General features: G+C 41.0%; 3 protein-coding genes across 3 annotated transcripts; all 3 read right to left on the bottom strand.

The window, feature by feature from the left end:
• Positions 1-2084: 2084 nt before the first annotated feature.
• LOC135597120 (uncharacterized) lies at positions 2085-10526 on the bottom strand. Its single transcript, XM_065089653.1, has 3 exons — positions 10369-10526; positions 3234-3338; positions 2085-2324 (listed from the first exon to the last, which is right to left on the bottom strand). The coding sequence occupies exons 1-3, from the start codon at positions 10435-10437 to the stop codon at positions 2283-2285; spliced, it is 216 nt and encodes a 71-aa protein (XP_064945725.1). The 5' UTR covers positions 10438-10526; the 3' UTR covers positions 2085-2282.
• Positions 10527-12875: 2349 nt separating this feature from the next.
• On the bottom strand, positions 12876-15484 carry LOC103970746 (rhodanese-like domain-containing protein 4, chloroplastic). Its single transcript, XM_009384657.3, has 4 exons — positions 14572-15484; positions 13750-13852; positions 13374-13604; positions 12876-13086 (listed from the first exon to the last, which is right to left on the bottom strand). Exons 1-4 carry the CDS (start codon positions 15402-15404, stop codon positions 13033-13035), a joined length of 1221 nt encoding a protein of 406 aa, XP_009382932.2. The 5' UTR covers positions 15405-15484; the 3' UTR covers positions 12876-13032.
• A 143-nt stretch (positions 15485-15627) lies between these two features.
• LOC135597119 (crocetin glucosyltransferase 2-like) lies at positions 15628-17361 on the bottom strand. The gene is made up of 2 exons (XM_065089652.1): positions 16650-17361; positions 15628-16498 (listed from the first exon to the last, which is right to left on the bottom strand). Exons 1-2 carry the CDS (start codon positions 17280-17282, stop codon positions 15773-15775), a joined length of 1359 nt encoding a protein of 452 aa, XP_064945724.1. The 5' UTR covers positions 17283-17361; the 3' UTR covers positions 15628-15772.
• Positions 17362-17620: the final 259 nt, after the last annotated feature.

Below are 17620 nucleotides of genomic sequence, written 5' to 3'. Positions count from 1 at the left end.
TCATACAGTAATAGGGTGTGGAATTCGATCATACCTAACTGACTTTATTACATATTTCATGGCAACGTAACTTTTCTCCTTATTGGGCATAACTAATTAACTTTACTCTGTGTCTATGCAACGTTGAGATGGTGATGAGTGGTTGACCATATGGCTTCATATTGACCGCTAATGTGTCCTCCATGTGGGATTAATGAATCGATCATGTGAAACTGGTGTATCAATCATGTGGGTTTGGCTCATCGATAAAATGATCTTTTCATGTTGGCTAATTGGAGTTTGCATAATCAAATATAATTTTGCATTCAAATAACTTAAAATAATCCTTTTCTAATTGTTAACTTGTGACTCTTAGCTCTTAACCTTACCACATAATTCAAATAGGGTAATCTTGATATGTATGAAATGAAGAAAGATATTTTGATGGAATAATCTTACATCGTAGATAGATGATTGAAAGAGTCAAGTTACATATATTAGGTTTAGTTCATAATCTAACAGTTTCAGCTTATGGATTCAATTAGTGTCTGACCTGATATATGTTAATCCTAATTAATTTAACTCAAACTCATCATTGTAAAATGCTTGATATGGTATTTACACTAAGTAGATAAAAAAAATATTGAATCAATTAAGTTATGATTTAACTAAATGAAGATGAATCATACCGCTATGGATTAGATACAAATGAATAAATCGCTCGTAGTGTAAAAAAGATACGAACTCGAAGTTTGAACCGTTAAAAGTAAGAAAAAGATTCTAATCCACATATGAATAAAAAAAGATATTAAAAATATTCAAGTATATAAGACGAAGAGAGATATCAAAAAGATAATTTTATATAATTATATATTATTAATGATGAAAAGAGTCGAGTTACATATATTAGCTCTCGCTCGTAACTTAGCTATTTAAGTTTTTAAATTGAACTAATATAATATATATATATATATATATATATATATATATATATATATATATATATATATATATTAATCATGATTAATTTGACTCAGCTGTCGTTGCAAAATTTCAAACAGAGTTCACAACCCCTTGTTGCCTTCCTTGCTCTTGAGTTCTGCAGCAAAATTACAGCAAGCTGGAAATAGCCATGAGACTACAGGACATTAAAGCAGACGACATAAAAGAAAGCATACCTCGGTGCTTTCATGGTCTTTGGTGTCTTGAAAACATCTCTGAGAGGAATCTTTGATGCTGAAATGGATGGGTTGTCTCACTTAGATGCTACTTCTCGAGACTGTGTTGGGTTTTGTGTCGTGTAAGGATGAGAAAGGGAAGCAGTTTCAAGTTCATCCTCCACCTTCTTTTTTGGCCGCCGCGACAGAGGAGCAGTTGATACTTTTTAAGTCTACAAGTTTGGCCTTGGTTTGAACATCATGATGATAACTATTAGCTTCTCTTTTAGAGAGATGAGGTTGGCTTCAGTTTGTAGAGGTGACTTCCTCCTGGCCTTTGACTTTTACCTTGTGATATGTTTGTGTCATGAGAACCAATTAAAGTTGGTCTGATATTTTCTTGGCACAGCCTCTGAGAGAGCTGATGGTCAATCATAATAAGAAGCATGATTGTACTCACCATCTTTATGATCATAGATCACAGGATAAGAATTGTTTCTTTTTTATCTATCTATGACTCAAAGTTCAAATATTTCATATAGGAGAATAGATATCTAAGTCAAGTTTAAATTGGAGAGTTTGGGTAATTAATTGGATTCAGATAGGATTTGGAGATGAGTGCTGGGAACCTAAAGTGAAAAATGAAAATGAAAAGAACAAAGACTCTGATCTGAAAAGATCAAATTATTATTTATTTATTTTTCGAAAGAGCATATTATTATTAAGATGCAGATATAATAGATCACATAGAACAAACCACAGAAAGATGAATTGTTTTGAATGGAGTTCACACTTCACCATTTCAGTCCTACAAATTTGAAGATCATATTATATTATTATACCAAACACATAACCAGAGACATGGGAATCATTAGCATAAAATGGTCCCCATAAACTACTCGAGATCACAGTCAATATCGAGATCACAGTCAATAGCAAGATAGTACTTATGGCCCTACTTAAAACAATCCATTACAAAGGTTGACATGCACAGAAAGATTGCATGTAAACCAGATAGCTCTGTCCTAAATTGTTCGACTTTATTAACTTGAGTTCCAGCTGCTTAAAACAACCCTTCTCATCCTAACAAAGAAAGCTTTCAAGACACCAGGCAGAAAGCTTGTATCAGGTAAAAATGAACTTTATCTAGTAGCCTTTGTTCCCACGTATCCGTGCTCTCATGTCGACCTGAAATTTCCATGAAACAAGTCATTTAGAATTCATAAGCATGAAGGGCAAGAATTATATAGTTAACTTCCCTGTCAAACAAAGCAAATCATTCAGCTCAAGGGTATATTTTTGTGATCATGAAAGACAAATGAGAAGGGACAAACTGTCCGCCAGACTCCTATCTTAGGTTGAATTCATCAACCCTAGGTTGTTAATAGTTCGCATTCAGCAAGATCAACAGATTAGGTGGACATGAGATTAGACTAGATCGCAGTTGAACTAGGTCATCGGGCACAGTGGGGTGGCTTTTCTTCATTTTATAGCAAAAAACACCATGAGTGGATTTCTGCTCTAGAGCAATGGATTCTGCATCAAATATGATTGCTACATTCGAACGTTATACAGTCAAAATCTGAAAGAAGAGAGTTTGAAGCCAAAAAAGTTAAACAACCAATTCTCTCAATCACTACATGTATATTAAAAGAATGAAAAGAAAAACCATTTATCGAACAAGCTTTCTATTAACATACAAAGTCCAACTTAAGTTAAGGCATGTAGTGCAGTACTATTGGTCAATCTGAAACCAATTCTCTGAAGCAAAAGCCCTGGATAAGGCAACTTTACGCCATAAAACAACTGACAGTCAAAACCTAGTGCCAGATTGGATAGAAAAGGTGACAATTTAGCAAATAAACAAAGAGCTCAACTTCAATGACCTTCATCTAGGAAGACACATACATGGGGTAAAAAGAAGAGGTGGTGTAATGTGGTAAACTTCTATTTGTTATGGAGGAATTCAGTTTAAGGCTAATTGGTGGCTTCCAAGTAATGCAAGAAAATGAACCGGTAAGCATGACACTATCGGGTTTCTCTTTCTTTTTTTTTTTGGAATTAATAAAGAAGTATCAGGGTTCTGATATATCATGCCTGGCCTCTCTTGCAGTTGAAATATGTCTCCCTAAGGCCTACACATTCACTTGATATGGAAGGCACCTTTTCTCCAGCACATTCCCTGTATGATCGCTTATCAACCTGAATAATTCAACCCACATGCAAACAAATATTCATCTCAATCTGATATCAGAATTAACAGTTGAGCTAACAAACCAACAGAGTAGATATGAATCAAGTTCTTGAATACAGATAATGATTGTCTACTAAATGATTCTCTTTCAAGAATTTTCAAGCTTCTTCGACCTGTAGAATTCAGTATGCTTTTCCCACCATAGGAGACCCACTTTAGCAGTTGAAATTTTAATCCCTCTGATCTTAGCCATACTCACCTACTATTTGGTTCTAAATTGGAATACCACCAAAGCAAATAGTGAAAACACTTGATTAGAGCTACCATAGAGCCTTGTTTCTGTGTTGAAAGAATGCATGCTCACCTGAAAACATGCATGTGGAAAGAAGAGATACACAACCAAGCATAAAGCAAAAGGTGTTGGTAGATCAGGTATCTAAGATAGTTCGTCATGAGTTTTCTCAAAAACGAGAGCTTATCATGAGATCAGGTACTCAGGCTACTTCATCACGATCAGGTATCCAAGATACTTCGAGGAATCAATCACAATGGAAAAGCTCATGGAGCACTAGTTTCTGATGATGTCCATCCCATAAATAAATTGGCAAGAGATGTCATTAAGACAGTTGGTGGAATCGATTATAATGGAAAAGCTCATGGAGCACTAGTTTCTGATGATGTCCATCCCATAAATGAATTGGTAAGAGATGTCATTCTGGTCCTCCAATATGCACAGGGCATAATCTCATTTTGTGCACATAAGTGCAAGGGACAGGAGTCCTCATAAGTTGTCGCATGAACACATCCATACGCACACAGGCACACACACATGCATGCGTGTGTGCACATACATGCACAATTACTAACATGAAAAAGGAAATTATTGAACGTGTAAATTTAAGCATTAGAAGCAATCTGGAAAATATAAAGTTCCTTCATGATCTACAGACTAAATCATCTTGTTCCTGAACACACCCTCTCAAACAGCAAAGTTAATTTTGATTTTTAGATCCTATATATCTACCACAAACTGCAATTTCCCCTCAATACCAACAGGATCACCATGTTATTCTGAAATTAACAACTCATATCTGGATCTTGAATGCCTCAATAAAATCCACAAAACAGATTAGCAGGGGCAGCTCCACCAAGACTAATTCTTGTCCTCCTTAGCAAAAGTCTACTTTTCTAGATTTCTGCCAAGAAAATTGTCAATTCATTTTCAAATACTCACCCGGAAACCTCAAACATGCAAATTTGCATCTTTCGTCGCCAAAACAGCTTCCTATCTGAATCCTTCCCAATCTAAAGAATAATTGCTGGCTCTTAGCCAATAATTTCATTTGGGTCACCGTAAATATGGCAACCATTGTTTATAGACCTCTGAAATAATCTACTGCGAACACAACACACAGATGAGAAACTCTGAACAAACTTCACCAATTATGAAGAACTTAAACCTTCCTTCAGGGTTCAAGCACATTGATCTCCACACCTCGGTGCTTTTTCTTTTCCCCTCATCAAGATCAAACCTTCAAGAACTCAAAGAACCCTCAGCATGGTGAAAGATTGTTGGGCTGATGGCCCATATTCAGCCCATGTGGGCTTTCTCAGCCCACAGCTCACACCCCCTCTTAACCTAACCCTAATTAAGATTAGGGGGGTGTGGTGGCTGCGTTTTAGAGGCAGATTAAAGCTATAAAAAGGCAGCAACGAGGCAGATCTTTGAAGCGACGAGATTCCAAAGAGAAGAAGGAGAACAAGGCAGAAGAGGAAGAGAAAGAAAGGGAAGAAGACAAGGACAACGCAGAGAGACTGTTCACAATCATCTAGCAGTGTTCTCATCTCAGGTTAGATCAAATCTACAGTAGGCTCTTGCTGTGATTACTTGGGAGGTTTTAGATATTGTGGGCAGTAACGTGATCCTTGTATCCCAGTTATTCTCTTGTGGTTGTTGCTTGGGTTTTGGGCAATAGATTGAGATTTGTATATTCATTATTCTCATAGTGGATTATCTCTAGTTTGCCCCGTGGTTTTTACCCTTCACATTGAAGGGGTTTTCCACGTATATCTTGGTGTTCTGTTTGATTGTGTTTCCATTTTATTCCGCTGCGTATTTTGGTCTTCTAGTATTTGTTCCTATACAAAGGTTATTCCTGTTTATATCCCCATCAACTGGTATCAGAGCGGGGTTTTGGTGATTTAATTTTTGTATTTGAACATGGAGGCCAGTAATATTTCTCGCATGATTAGTTTGAATGGAAATAATTGGATGATATGGAAACCAAGAATGGAAGATCTCTTGTATTGCAAAGATTTGTATGGACCTTTGCAAGGGGATAGTGCAAAACCTACAACTATGATAGATGATGAGTGGAAGAGGTTAGATCGAAAAACAATTGGATTTATTAGACAGTGGCTTGATGATAGTGTATTTCACCATGTTTCTACTGAAATTTCTGCATATTCTCTTTGGAAAAAATTGGAAAGTCTCTATGAAAGAAAAACAGCTGGCAACAAAGCTTTTTTGATCAGAAAACTTGTGAACCTAAAATATAGAGAGGGTGCTTCTATTGTTGAGCATTTGAATGAAATGCAGAGTATTACTAACCAGTTATCCTCTATGAGAATGTCTCTTGATGATGAGTTGCAGGCATTGTTACTTCTCAGTTCATTACCAGAAAGTTGGGAGACACTGGTGGTTTCCCTTAGTAATTCTGCGCCAGATGGTATTGTCACTATGAGTCAAGTAACAAGCAGTTTGTTGAATGAGGAGTTGAGAAGAAAGAGTTCGGCAACATCTCAGAATGATTCACAGGCACTTATCTCAGAGAACAGAGGAAGGTCAAAGTCTAGAAGCAGTTCACGTATGGGTAGGAGCACGTCAAGATCAAGAAAAGATATTGTTTGCTATAACTGTGGTGAGAAAGGACATTACAAGAATCAATGTAAGCAACCTAAGAAGAACAAGAAAAAGGGAAAAGAAGTGGAGTCTACAGAGTCAAAGGATAATACTACAGCTACAGTGCAGGGTGGTGATTATTTGATTTTGTCTCCTTCTGATGATATTTTTTCTTGTGTGTGTCAGGATCTTGAGTGGGTGATTGACACAGGTGCTTCTTATCATGCTACACCACGGAGGGAGTTTTTTGCTGCATACAGGTCTGGAAACTTTGGTGTTGTCAAGATGGGCAACTATGGCACAGCAGACATCATTGGCATGGGTGATATCCATTTAAAGACCAACCTTGGCTGTAAGTTGGTACTTAAGGATGTGAGGCATGTGGTTGACTTGAGGCTAAATTTAATTTCAGTTGGAAGACTAGATGATGAAGAGTATGAAAGCAGATTTCACAGAGGGCAATGGAAGCTCAGTAAGGGTTCTCTTGTTATAGCTAATGGAAAGAAATGTCATACTTTGTACAGGTTGCAGGCTAAAGCTTATGGTGAGCAGTTAAATGCTACAGAGAAAGACTTCAGTATGGAGTTGTGGCATAGGCGATTGGGACACATGAGCGAGAAGGGGCTGCAAGCTCTTTCCAAGAGAGATGTATTACCAGATCTCAGAGGTATACATCTGAACCCTTGTATTGATTGTTTGGCTGGTAAACAACATAGAGTTTCATTTGCTAGTGCTGCTTTGTCTAGAAAAATGCATGCCTTAGACCGTGTTTATAAAGATGTATGTGGTCCTTTGAGGACAAAAACTCCTGGTGGATCTGTTGATGTTCTTGGTATAAGTGGTGCACTTTATTTTGTCACTTTTATAGATGATTTTTCCAGGAAAGTTTGGGCTTATGCTTTGAAGACCAAAGATCAGGTTATTAATGTCTTCAAAGAGTTTCATGCCAGGGTTGAAAGGGAGACAGAAAGGAAATTGAAATGCATAAGATCAGATAATGGTGGTGAGTATATGGGATTGTTTAATGACTATTGCAGGTCGCATGGGATCCAACATGAGATGACAGTTCCTGGTACACCTCAGCATAATGCAATTGCAGAGAGGATGAACCGCACCATCATGGAAAAGATCAGATGTATGCTTTCACAGGCCAAGCTACCCAAAAGGTTTTGGGATGAGGCTTTGAGGACTGCAGTTGATGTGATCAACTTATCACCATGTACAGCCCTAGATGGTGATGTTGCAGAGCATGTATGGTCAGGGAAAGATGTTTCCTACAGGCATTTGAGAGTGTTTGGTTGTCGTGCATTTGCACATGTTCCAGATAATGAGAGGTCCAAGCTAGATGGTAAGTCTAAAGAATGTATTTTTCTTGGTTACTCACATGATCAGTTTGGTTACAGGCTTTGGGATCCAGAAAAGCAGAAGGTGTTCAGGAGTAGAGATGTGGTCTTCTTTGAGGATCAAACCTTTGAGGATTTGAAGAAGAAGGCACCAGCCAAGACTTCTGTAGAAGGATTAGCAGATTGTGACCCAGTTATTCCTCCAGTATATCAGGGTGATGGGGGAGATGTGCAGGAAAATAGTGTAGAGCCTGATATTGATTTACCTGCAGGACATGTTGAGCAAGAAGAAGTAGGAGAGCAAGTTCCCGCAGAACCTCAATTGAGAAGATCTTCTAGACAACGTCAACCTTCCAGAAGATACTCTACAGATGAGTATGTGATGCTTACTGATGCAGGTGAACCAGAGAGTTACCAGGAAGCAGTTGAGAGTGAGCAGAAAGAGAAGTGGTTAGTTGCTATGCAGGAAGAGATGGATGCTCTTCAGAAGAACCACACTTATGATTTGGTGCTGTTACCAAATGGAATGAAGGCCTTGAAGAACAAGTGGGTTTTTAGGTTGAAGACTCAAGAATATTGTTCTCAACCAAAGTACAAAGCTAGATTGGTTGTGAAAGGCTTTGGTCAAAAGAAAGGTATTGACTTTGAAGAGATATTTTCTCCTGTTGTTAAAATGTCTTCTATTCGTGTTGCTCTTGGTATTGCTGCTAGCCAGGACTTGGAGGTTGAGCAGTTAGATGTGAAGACAGCTTTCCTTCATGGTGATTTGGAGGAGGAAATTTATATGGAGCAACCAGAAGGCTTCAAAGTCAAAGGTAAAGATAATTTTGTCTACAAGTTGAAGAAGAGCTTGTATGGGCTAAAGCAAGCTCCAAGACAGTGGTACAGAAAGTTTGATTCATTTATGACAGAAAATGGATACAAAAGAACGGCTTCAGATCATTGTGTGTACATCAAATGGTTTGGTGAGAATTTTATTATTCTCTTACTTTATGTTGATGACATACTTATTCTTGGAAAAGATATGTCTAAAATTGACAGGTTGAAGAAGGAACTGAGTGAGTCTTTTGCAATGAAGGACATGGGGCCAGCAAAGCAAATACTAGGCATGCAGATTTCTCGTGACAGGAAAAACAAGAAGATTTGGTTGTCACAGGAGAAATACATCGAGAAGGTATTGGAAAGATTTAGTATGAGCAATGCTAAGCCAGTTGGTTCTCCTCTTGCAGGTCACTTCAAGTTGTGCTCAGAACAGAGTCCGTCAAGTGATGAGGAGAAGGAGAAAATGCAAAAGGTTCCTTATGCTTCAGCAGTTGGAAGTTTAATGTATGCAATGGTATGTACGATGCCGGACATCGCATATGCAGTGGGTGTTACTAGCAGATTTCTTGCAAATCCAGGCAAAGAGTACTGGGCAGTAGTGAAGTGGATTTTTAGATATCTCAGAGGGAGCTCTAAGGTTTGTTTAAGCTTTGGAGGTGGACCACCTGCGTTAACAGGTTACACAGATGCAGATATGGCAAGAGATATAGATACGAGGAAGTCTACTTCAGGTTATGTACTTATTTTTGCAGGGGGAGCTGTGTCATGGCAATCCAGGTTACAAAGGTGTATTGCTCTCTCCACCACAGAAGCAGAATATATTGCTGCTACAGAGGTATGCAAAGAAATGTTATGGATGAAAGAATTCTTACAAGAATTGGGGCTGAAACAGAAAAATTATGTGATGCATTGTGACAGCCAGAGTGCCATCCATTTGTGTAAGAACCCAATGTTTCATTCCAAGTCAAAGCATATATAGATGTCAGATACCACTGGATTCGAAATGTATTTGAAGAGAAGTAGTTGCAGCTTCAGAAAATTCATACAGATGACAACGGAGCAGACATGTTGACGAAGACCTTAACAAAAGAAAGACAGGAGATATGCCGACAGTTGGTCGGTATGGCTTCACATTGAGGAGTCATGGGACAGCCTCCCTTATGGGCTGAAGGGGGAGGTTGTTGGGCTGATGGCCCATATTCAGCCCATGTGGGCTTTATCAGCCCACAGCTCACACCCCCTCTTAACCTAACCCTAATTAAGATTAGGGGGGTGTGGTGGCTGCGTTTTAGAGGCAGATTAAAGCTATAAAAAGGCAGCAACGAGGCAGATCTTTGAAGCGACGAGATTCCAAAGAGAAGAAGGAGAACAAGGTAGAAGAGGAAGAGAAAGAAAGGGAAGAAGACAAGGACAACGCAGAGAGACTGTTCACAATCATCTAGCAGTGTTCTCATCTCAGGTTAGATCAAATCTACAGTATGCTCTTGCTGTGATTACTTGGGAGGTTTTAGATATTGTGGGCAGTAACGTGATCCTTGTATCCCAGTTATTCTCTTGTGGTTGTTGCTTGGGTTTTGGGCAAGAGATTGAGATTTGTATATTCATTATTCTCATAGTGGATTATCTCTAGTTTGCCCCGTGGTTTTTACCCTTCATATTGAAGGGGTTTTCCACGTATATCTTGGTGTTCTGTTTGATTGTGTTTCCATTTTATTCCGCTGCGTATTTTGGTCTTCTAGTATTTGTTCCTATACAAAGGTTATTCCTGTTTATATCCCCATCAAAGATGATAAAAGATCTATGATTCCAAACGCAGAGAGCATGCAAAGACCTCTCTTTTTTGTTGTTTGACGTGACCTTCCACAAACAGGTGCAAAATCGCATCTTTCTTAACGAGATATCATTTCTATGACGAAAATAAAACTAAATCTAACTGGAAACACGATAGGATTCGGTTCGAATTACACATACCTTCACGCAATCGGATTCGCTGAGGCATTTGACGAGCTCCATCGCCAGGCCTTTACACGACTTGGCCATCTCCTCTTTGCTCCTTGTCGAGAGAGAGAGAGAGAGAGAGAGAGAAGCCCGATCATGCTACATATCTGGGCAGCACAGTCCAGGCACGGGTGCGGTCACCGCCTTAGGATATTTCAACTTTTAAAGTGGATTGTGATTCTTTTTCTTCAAATTATTTTTATTTTTCGCAATAATTATATTACAGAGATATAGAAATTGCGTCGAAGAAAATATAAGTGAAAATAAATATGATAGAGAGCCGACAAATTTCCCACTAAATATTAAATTCTAAAGGAAAAGAAAAGAAAAAAAGGGTTGCCGAGTTCCGAAACGGTAAGCTGATAACGGTGTTCATATACTAGCTTAGGTCGGTTTCGTAACCCCCGTTCTGGTGGTCTGATATCGGGGCCGATCTTTGATCTTAATCCCCCTCGCGAACTTGGATTTCAAGACTGCGTTAGATTGCTACAAGTAGCGGAGGAATCGCCATCCAGCGGCGGAGATCGGCGAAGAAGAGCGTTCTTGAACTCCAATTGGAAAGAGAAGGTACATTGGCTAACGCCCTTCCCTGATCTATTTTTCGATCCATCTCTTTGCTCGCATTTCTTCATGATCTCCTCTTTGAGCTCTCGTGATCCTTCGGATAATGTTCTATTGCGGATTAATCATGCGCCATTCTGGTTTGCTTCGATCTTATGGTTAGGCTGTATCGCAGTAAGATCTGTTTTCCGGGAGAAATGGTTTCTGAATTCGATGATGTATGTCCAAGCTTTTCGTTGTCCGGAAGGGGGGCTAGTAGTGGCGTCGCGACCTTTTCTTAAAACCTGAGCACGCTGCTTCTGTCGATGTTGCTCGATCACATTCTAAGTTTCTGCGATTTGGACCAAACAGGAGTCAAATTCCATGACTTGAGCTCCATTCAAAGGATGATCACTTCTTTTTTACCATTGGGCTAACCGTCAAGATTTCCACCAACGCCTCGTTGCTGAAGTGATCAGACAAATTCTTTGCTTTCCCGTAAATGAGTGAGCAAATATAACTGATTTTGGAGCAATCGATGAGTGAAAGGTGTTTGATCTCCTCCGGACAAGTGTTAATGTGTCTTCATCTATTTCTCCTTGACATATTTGCTTCCTTTAAAAGGAAAAATAGTAGCTTCAAAGTTCTTCCAATTTTCACCACCTTGTGCTTGCTTGCTTATTTGATTCATTGTATTTACATCAACAGAAGTGCTGAGAATGACAAGTACCAGTGCCTAATCTGCAAAAGAGAACTACAGAAGAACCATAATCTCATGAACCTTTGCATTGACCTGGCCAATGTATGTGCCCATCTAGCTTTCATAAGTATCTAACAGCATTTATGATGATTCTAGTTAATATATATTTGGAATGTCAAACTAAAAGTTTTCTGTTTCTGTTAAAAGAACATTTGATTACTCTCTCTCTCTCTCTGGATTCCTAGTCAAATTTTGCCACGTAAATATCTAACAGCATTTATGATGATTCTGTCTAATCAATTATTTGGAGCTCAGGTAATACCTGTGTGTTCTGTTCAAAGAAAAAATTGACCATATCTAATAGTGTTTTGATACTATCTCAGATTTTGACTTGTTCCACAGGTGAATCATAACTTGCTAAAGTGTAAGTGGAATGAAGCACACAGAGTGTCTCACTAGCAGATTATGTTTGATCTAACTGCACTTTGCATACAATGCCAAGTCATATGCATCATTTAAAGATGTTGAAGAACATGTAAACCCCAAGGAAAAACATAGTGTAGCAAGCAATACACTGCAGTACACCAAGCAAACAAATCGATTACAGTGTTACAAGCTGAGACAACCGGTGCACATCGATGCCAAGTCATACGTATCAAGCACAGCGGTGCTCCAGGCAATTACTAAGCAGCTCATGTTCTTTTGACTCAGTGGGGAGCAATGACCATTACATGTTCATTTTTTTCGCGCAACTACAGTTGCCAGTGTGCATGATCTTGTATGTGCTGCTAACATTACATGTTAATTTTGTTCACAAAACTATGTGCATGATCTTGAATGTGCTGCTAACATTACATGTTAATTTTGTTCACAAAACTATGTTTGCCAGTGTAGTAGGTGATTTTGTATGTACTGCCAAAAATAATCCATCACTGATACCCATTTTTAGTTTGATTTAGTTATCAGTTACCCACTTACCCTTTATGTCTGTGAATGAGAGTATGTTTTTGTTTGCTGGGAGAACTCTCCCATCACAGTAAATGGGAGAGAATCCTCATCCTACATGAAGCTTAAGTGGACTTGAATGGCTTTTGGGATCATCCGATATGTGTTGCACGGTTTAATGTCTCTGTTAATGATCACTAATTCGGATGATGGGCAGGAATATATCCATTTTCTAATGGTACTGTCCAACAATTACCATGTTGTCTGAAGGAAAAAAAACACTTCACATATCACATTAAACAAGTACAAAGGGGCAATTAAATTGAACAAAGTAGTCTAATTCATGAATATGCTTCTACTCACATCAGCAAAAAGACATCCTTTTAAACCACCCAGAAAAAAGCCTACTGAAGGCAAAGAATGTGTACCGAGTTGCAAGCAACATCACAGCTTCAACTTTGAGGCTTTGATGGAGACGGAGAAGAAAGCGGTTTGAGCTCGGGATACTGCACCAACAAATCAGAAAGCAATTATGAATGTTATAAAAGCAACATTGAATTAAAATAGGACTTAAAATTGAATTGAAATAGCAATATTTCATGATATGAATGATCTGGACCAACAGATCATGATCTGTACCAACAGATCATTAAAATAGCAATTACCAAAGAATGATCTGTACCAGCAGATCATATTGAATTGAAAATTTGATTTGAGTTTATAAAAGCAATTACGATTGTTAGCAGATGCTCGTGCAATCAAAATAATGGAAAGCTAAATCTTCTATTCTTACATTTGGATAGGGCGACAGCGGTCTTTCTGGATTAAGCTTTGCGGTTGAGATAGTTTCTGTAGGCTCTACAAAACCATTGTCCGTGTTCAAGTTCTTGTCATGGTGATTGCTGGAAGAAGCCACAATCTGGTCATTCATCATTTGGTTGTTCGCCTCTGTTTCTGCTGATTCCATGTTCTTTTTCCTTGGATGAACATGCACAGAGGGTGGAAGAAAGGTTTCCTGAATTGCCTGCACGAAAAGAAATTATACTGTTAATACAATGAATAAAACTACTAAAAAAATCACATTTTGTTCAGCCATTGAATCTCTTAACACATCAGTATCTAACACAACTTGCAAAATGGACCATCTCAAATAGACATTAGAATTAAACCTGCCATCCATCCTTCCCTCTGAGTCCACCTTTAATTGCATATGCCTCCTTGAAACCATTCTTGTAAAGCAGTTCAGCCAATTTAAGAGAATCACCATCAAAGCTACCTTACACAAAAAAATAAGCACCCAGCAGAACATCCCAATTATGTTATCACTCTTTCTTGGTAGAAATATAGAGCATATATAGAAATCAAAACGAATGATACTTCATCACAGAAAAATCAGCATCTGTCAATTACTGTAACTGATATTTTGCTTCTTAATATATTTTAATTTTCAGAAAAGAAAACTTGTAATAGAGGGTTTAGCACTTCAGTGAATTGGCAGAAAGACATGTAATGAGTTGGAATCAACAAGAACTGTCCAATGTTTCCATGGAGATGCAAATTAAGATGAACAAAATCTACATATTCCTCCTAAAGATGTAGTCATGTAAACTGTAAAAGTCATAATACGGGAATTGACACTTCAGCGAATGGCCATAAAGACAGCAATAAAATGGAGTTGGAATCTACAAGAACTGTCCAATATTTTCTCCTAAAGATGAACAAAATCTACATATTTCTCCTAAATGCAAAATAAGATGAACAAAATCTACATTTTTAACGTTTTTGTAAAGGATAAGCTGCGACAGCAGGATTCGAGCCCAGGACCTTGCGGTGATCAATTGTCAGCTAAACTAGCTGACACCTTCGACATTTGTCTGTTTTCCATGTTCTGAAATCTGCTCTATGTAGAAAATTTATATTTTCCAACCAATAATGATATCAACATTTCCAAACTAGAAAATGTAATTTATAGATATAGTCTGAGAGCTCACTTGTCAAGAACACAGATGACAGTCTTTCCTGGATCTTCAAAATTCCGCAGAACCTCCTTGATGAAACCCTCTTCGTTTCCATCAGAATACTCCACCTGAACCACATTCTTGTTCAAAATCCTCAAATTTGGCGAATCCATGAACTTGACACTCTGCCTCTTCCTCACATCCAGTAGTTGGGCATTGGGCATGTCCCTAAGTTTCCGAAAGGCATCGATTGCGCTGATGAACTTGTATTTCTTGAGGTACTCTTGTGTCAGCGGTATCAGGACAAGCCAGATGACGGTAACCCCCGCTACGAAGAATGGATTACGGTTGAAGAAATCATCGATTGATACAAGAATATGTTCTATGTTGATCTTCTGCGAGACCTGCTCCGAGTCGGCTGCGTTGGCAGGGAAAGGAGAAGAAAAAGCAGAAAGTAGCAATGCAAAACTGTGACGGAAAGATGGAATTCTCGAGCAAGAAGCAATCTTTTGGGTTGAGACCTGGAGATCAATAGAAGATAAGAGATCAAACAGGGAAACGGGGCGATGGGCGGTTTTGCGAAAACGGATGAGGGAACGTAGACTTCTCGACAAAGGTGAAGCCTTTTCCGATGAAACCTGGATCCTAAGAGTCTGCTCTTCAGGGTTTCCGGAGAAAGTTGGGATCTTTCGGGCGGAGAACAGATTCCGGAGGGGATTTGCCGCATCAGGAGGTGGAATCTGGGCCAAAGACTTGGCCTTATGGATCGAGATGCAGAGGGGCACAGAGCTGCGCAGATGAGAAGCAGGGAAGCAGAGAGGAACGAGGGGTTTCGGCAAGAAGCGGTGGTCTTGCAGAGCGGCCATCGGGAGTCGCAACTCGGAGAAGAGACAGGGCACTCACAACAAGGAGACGATGGATTGCGTTGACAGGCGTGGCGTAATTGAGAGTGCGATCCACATCCGATATCTCTCCATCAGCAGCCCTCCATCGCTGCTTTCCAAGTCGTGCTGATCTCAGATTCGCTTAGTTAATCGTCGAATGCATTCACGTAAATTTCAGAAATATTATATATATCTTAATATAGCATTGACTGGGTCAAAGATTTCCTTCAGTTTGTATGATATTTGAGTCCATACAAATAGTCAACTGAGATGATAAAGCATCCAGAAGTCAATCATTGTTTGCAAGAATCTAATTCCACGGATCCAATGCGAGATTGTTTTGGCATGAGCTACGTGTTCGTGCAGTACTTGGCAATGAGCGCCACTATGTTCTTGTCAGAGCTCCCATCCTTCCCCACCGCCGCTTTTGCCCGCTCCCTCCACTTGGCGGCGTTCATCCTCATCTCCTCCCTCCTCCTGCCCTCCATCACCTCCCTCACGCACCTCTCCACCTCCTCCCGCCTCACCAATCCCTTCTCGTCCTCCCTCACCCTCACCCCGACGCCCCACACGTCCTCCACGTACTTGGCGTTCGTCAGCTGGTCCGTCCACTGAGGCATCGCCACCATCGGCACCCCCAGGCTCAGCCCTTCGGCGGTCGAGTTCCACCCGCAGTGCGTCAGGAAGCAGCCGACCGCCGGGTGAGCAAGGACCTCCGTCTGCGGGCTCCAGGACACCACCAGGCCTCTTTCCGCGAACCCCTCAGCGAAGTTCCGGGGCAGCTTGCCGGTTTCCGAGGACCGCACCACCCACAGGAAGTCCTTGCCGCTGTCCGAGATGCCGAAGGCTAGCTCTGCCGTCTGCTCTGGGCCGAGCACAGCCATGCTGCCGAAGGAGACATACACGACCGAGGCGGGCCGCTTGGAGCCCAGCCAGCGCATGCATGGAGCGGCGGCCGGCGTAAAGAGATTGAGGCCGTATTGGGAGTCGAAGGGGATCCTGTCGTCCAAGTACTTGGACGGCACCGTCGGCCCGACGGTCTTCGCTCCGCATGCCACCCTCAGGAAGTCCGTTTCCTGGTCTCAAATTAGTTCCAATCATGGCAACAAAAGCTACAAAGAATAAAAGACGACATGGTTCTCCAAGTCAACGAGTCTCTCTCCCCCCGTTGACGTCTGACCAAAGATAAAATGTAGTTGATATGAAAAGAACCATATGTGAAGGTACCTCAGGTTCGAGTTCATAGAAGGAGTTGATGAGGATCTCATCCGCGTTCTCCAAGCACTTGAACTGGTTCATCACCATGTCCATGTACGCCGGATAGGCGGTGACCAACTCCACTAGGTAGGACGGTAGGTCCCTCGGCTCGAGGCGGGGCAACCCCGGGAGCTCCACCGCCGCCTGCACCGGCGGACACAGCCGTCTCTCCCACACGTGGTAGAAGAGTGCGTCGACCGCAGACGACTGCGTGAAGAACGCCGCCGTCGGGGCTCCCAGCCGCCGCCCCACGTCCCCCGCCCAGGGGAGGAACGCGTCGAAGACCAGGAGGCGGACGGGGCGGCCGGCGGCGGCCTCACTGCGGAGCAAGCTCTCCAGGGTCTCGGAGCCTACCAGCTCGAACCTGCCGAGGTAGGCCGGGGCCGAGCCGGCCCCGGCGAAGCCCGTGGCGTCGAACCCGTCGGAGATGGCAGCGAGGCGAACCGGACCGGGCTCGGGGCGGGAGGAGCCGAGGATGAACCGGGTGGCGGCGAGCGTGACGAGGAGGCCGTGGGCGGCGAGGCGCTTCCCGAACTGGAGCATGGGGTTGATGTGGCCTTGGCTCGGGTACGGAAGCAGGAGCACTCGATCTGCATTATCCATCACCACTGCGTGTGCGCGTGAGAGAGAGAGAGAGAGAGAGAGAGATGAGTATTATGAACTGATGAAGGAATAGGCATCTCCAAAATTAGCGTAGAATAAGCTGACGATAAATTCCAACGTCGATGTGACGTCATTTCCTTCACTCCTACACCGACAATATTGATGAAGACGACATCCCGAGGGCGTCGTTTATACGTCTTTTTCATGTAACTTTCGATCCATTAATATAATTTAGGTCTATTTAATTATATCACTATGGCATCTTTGTGTAAAATTGATAATTTCTTTTTGTGATTTTTGAGGGTTAATTAGATATTACCTTTTACCAACCTTTAATG

Source organism: Musa acuminata, chromosome BXJ1-11 (genome assembly GCF_036884655.1).
Source record: "Musa acuminata AAA Group cultivar baxijiao chromosome BXJ1-11, Cavendish_Baxijiao_AAA, whole genome shotgun sequence".
Lineage (NCBI taxonomy): Eukaryota > Viridiplantae > Streptophyta > Magnoliopsida > Zingiberales > Musaceae > Musa > Musa acuminata.
Note: the sequence above shows the minus strand (reverse complement) of the source record. Positions and strands in the feature narration are given on the sequence as shown.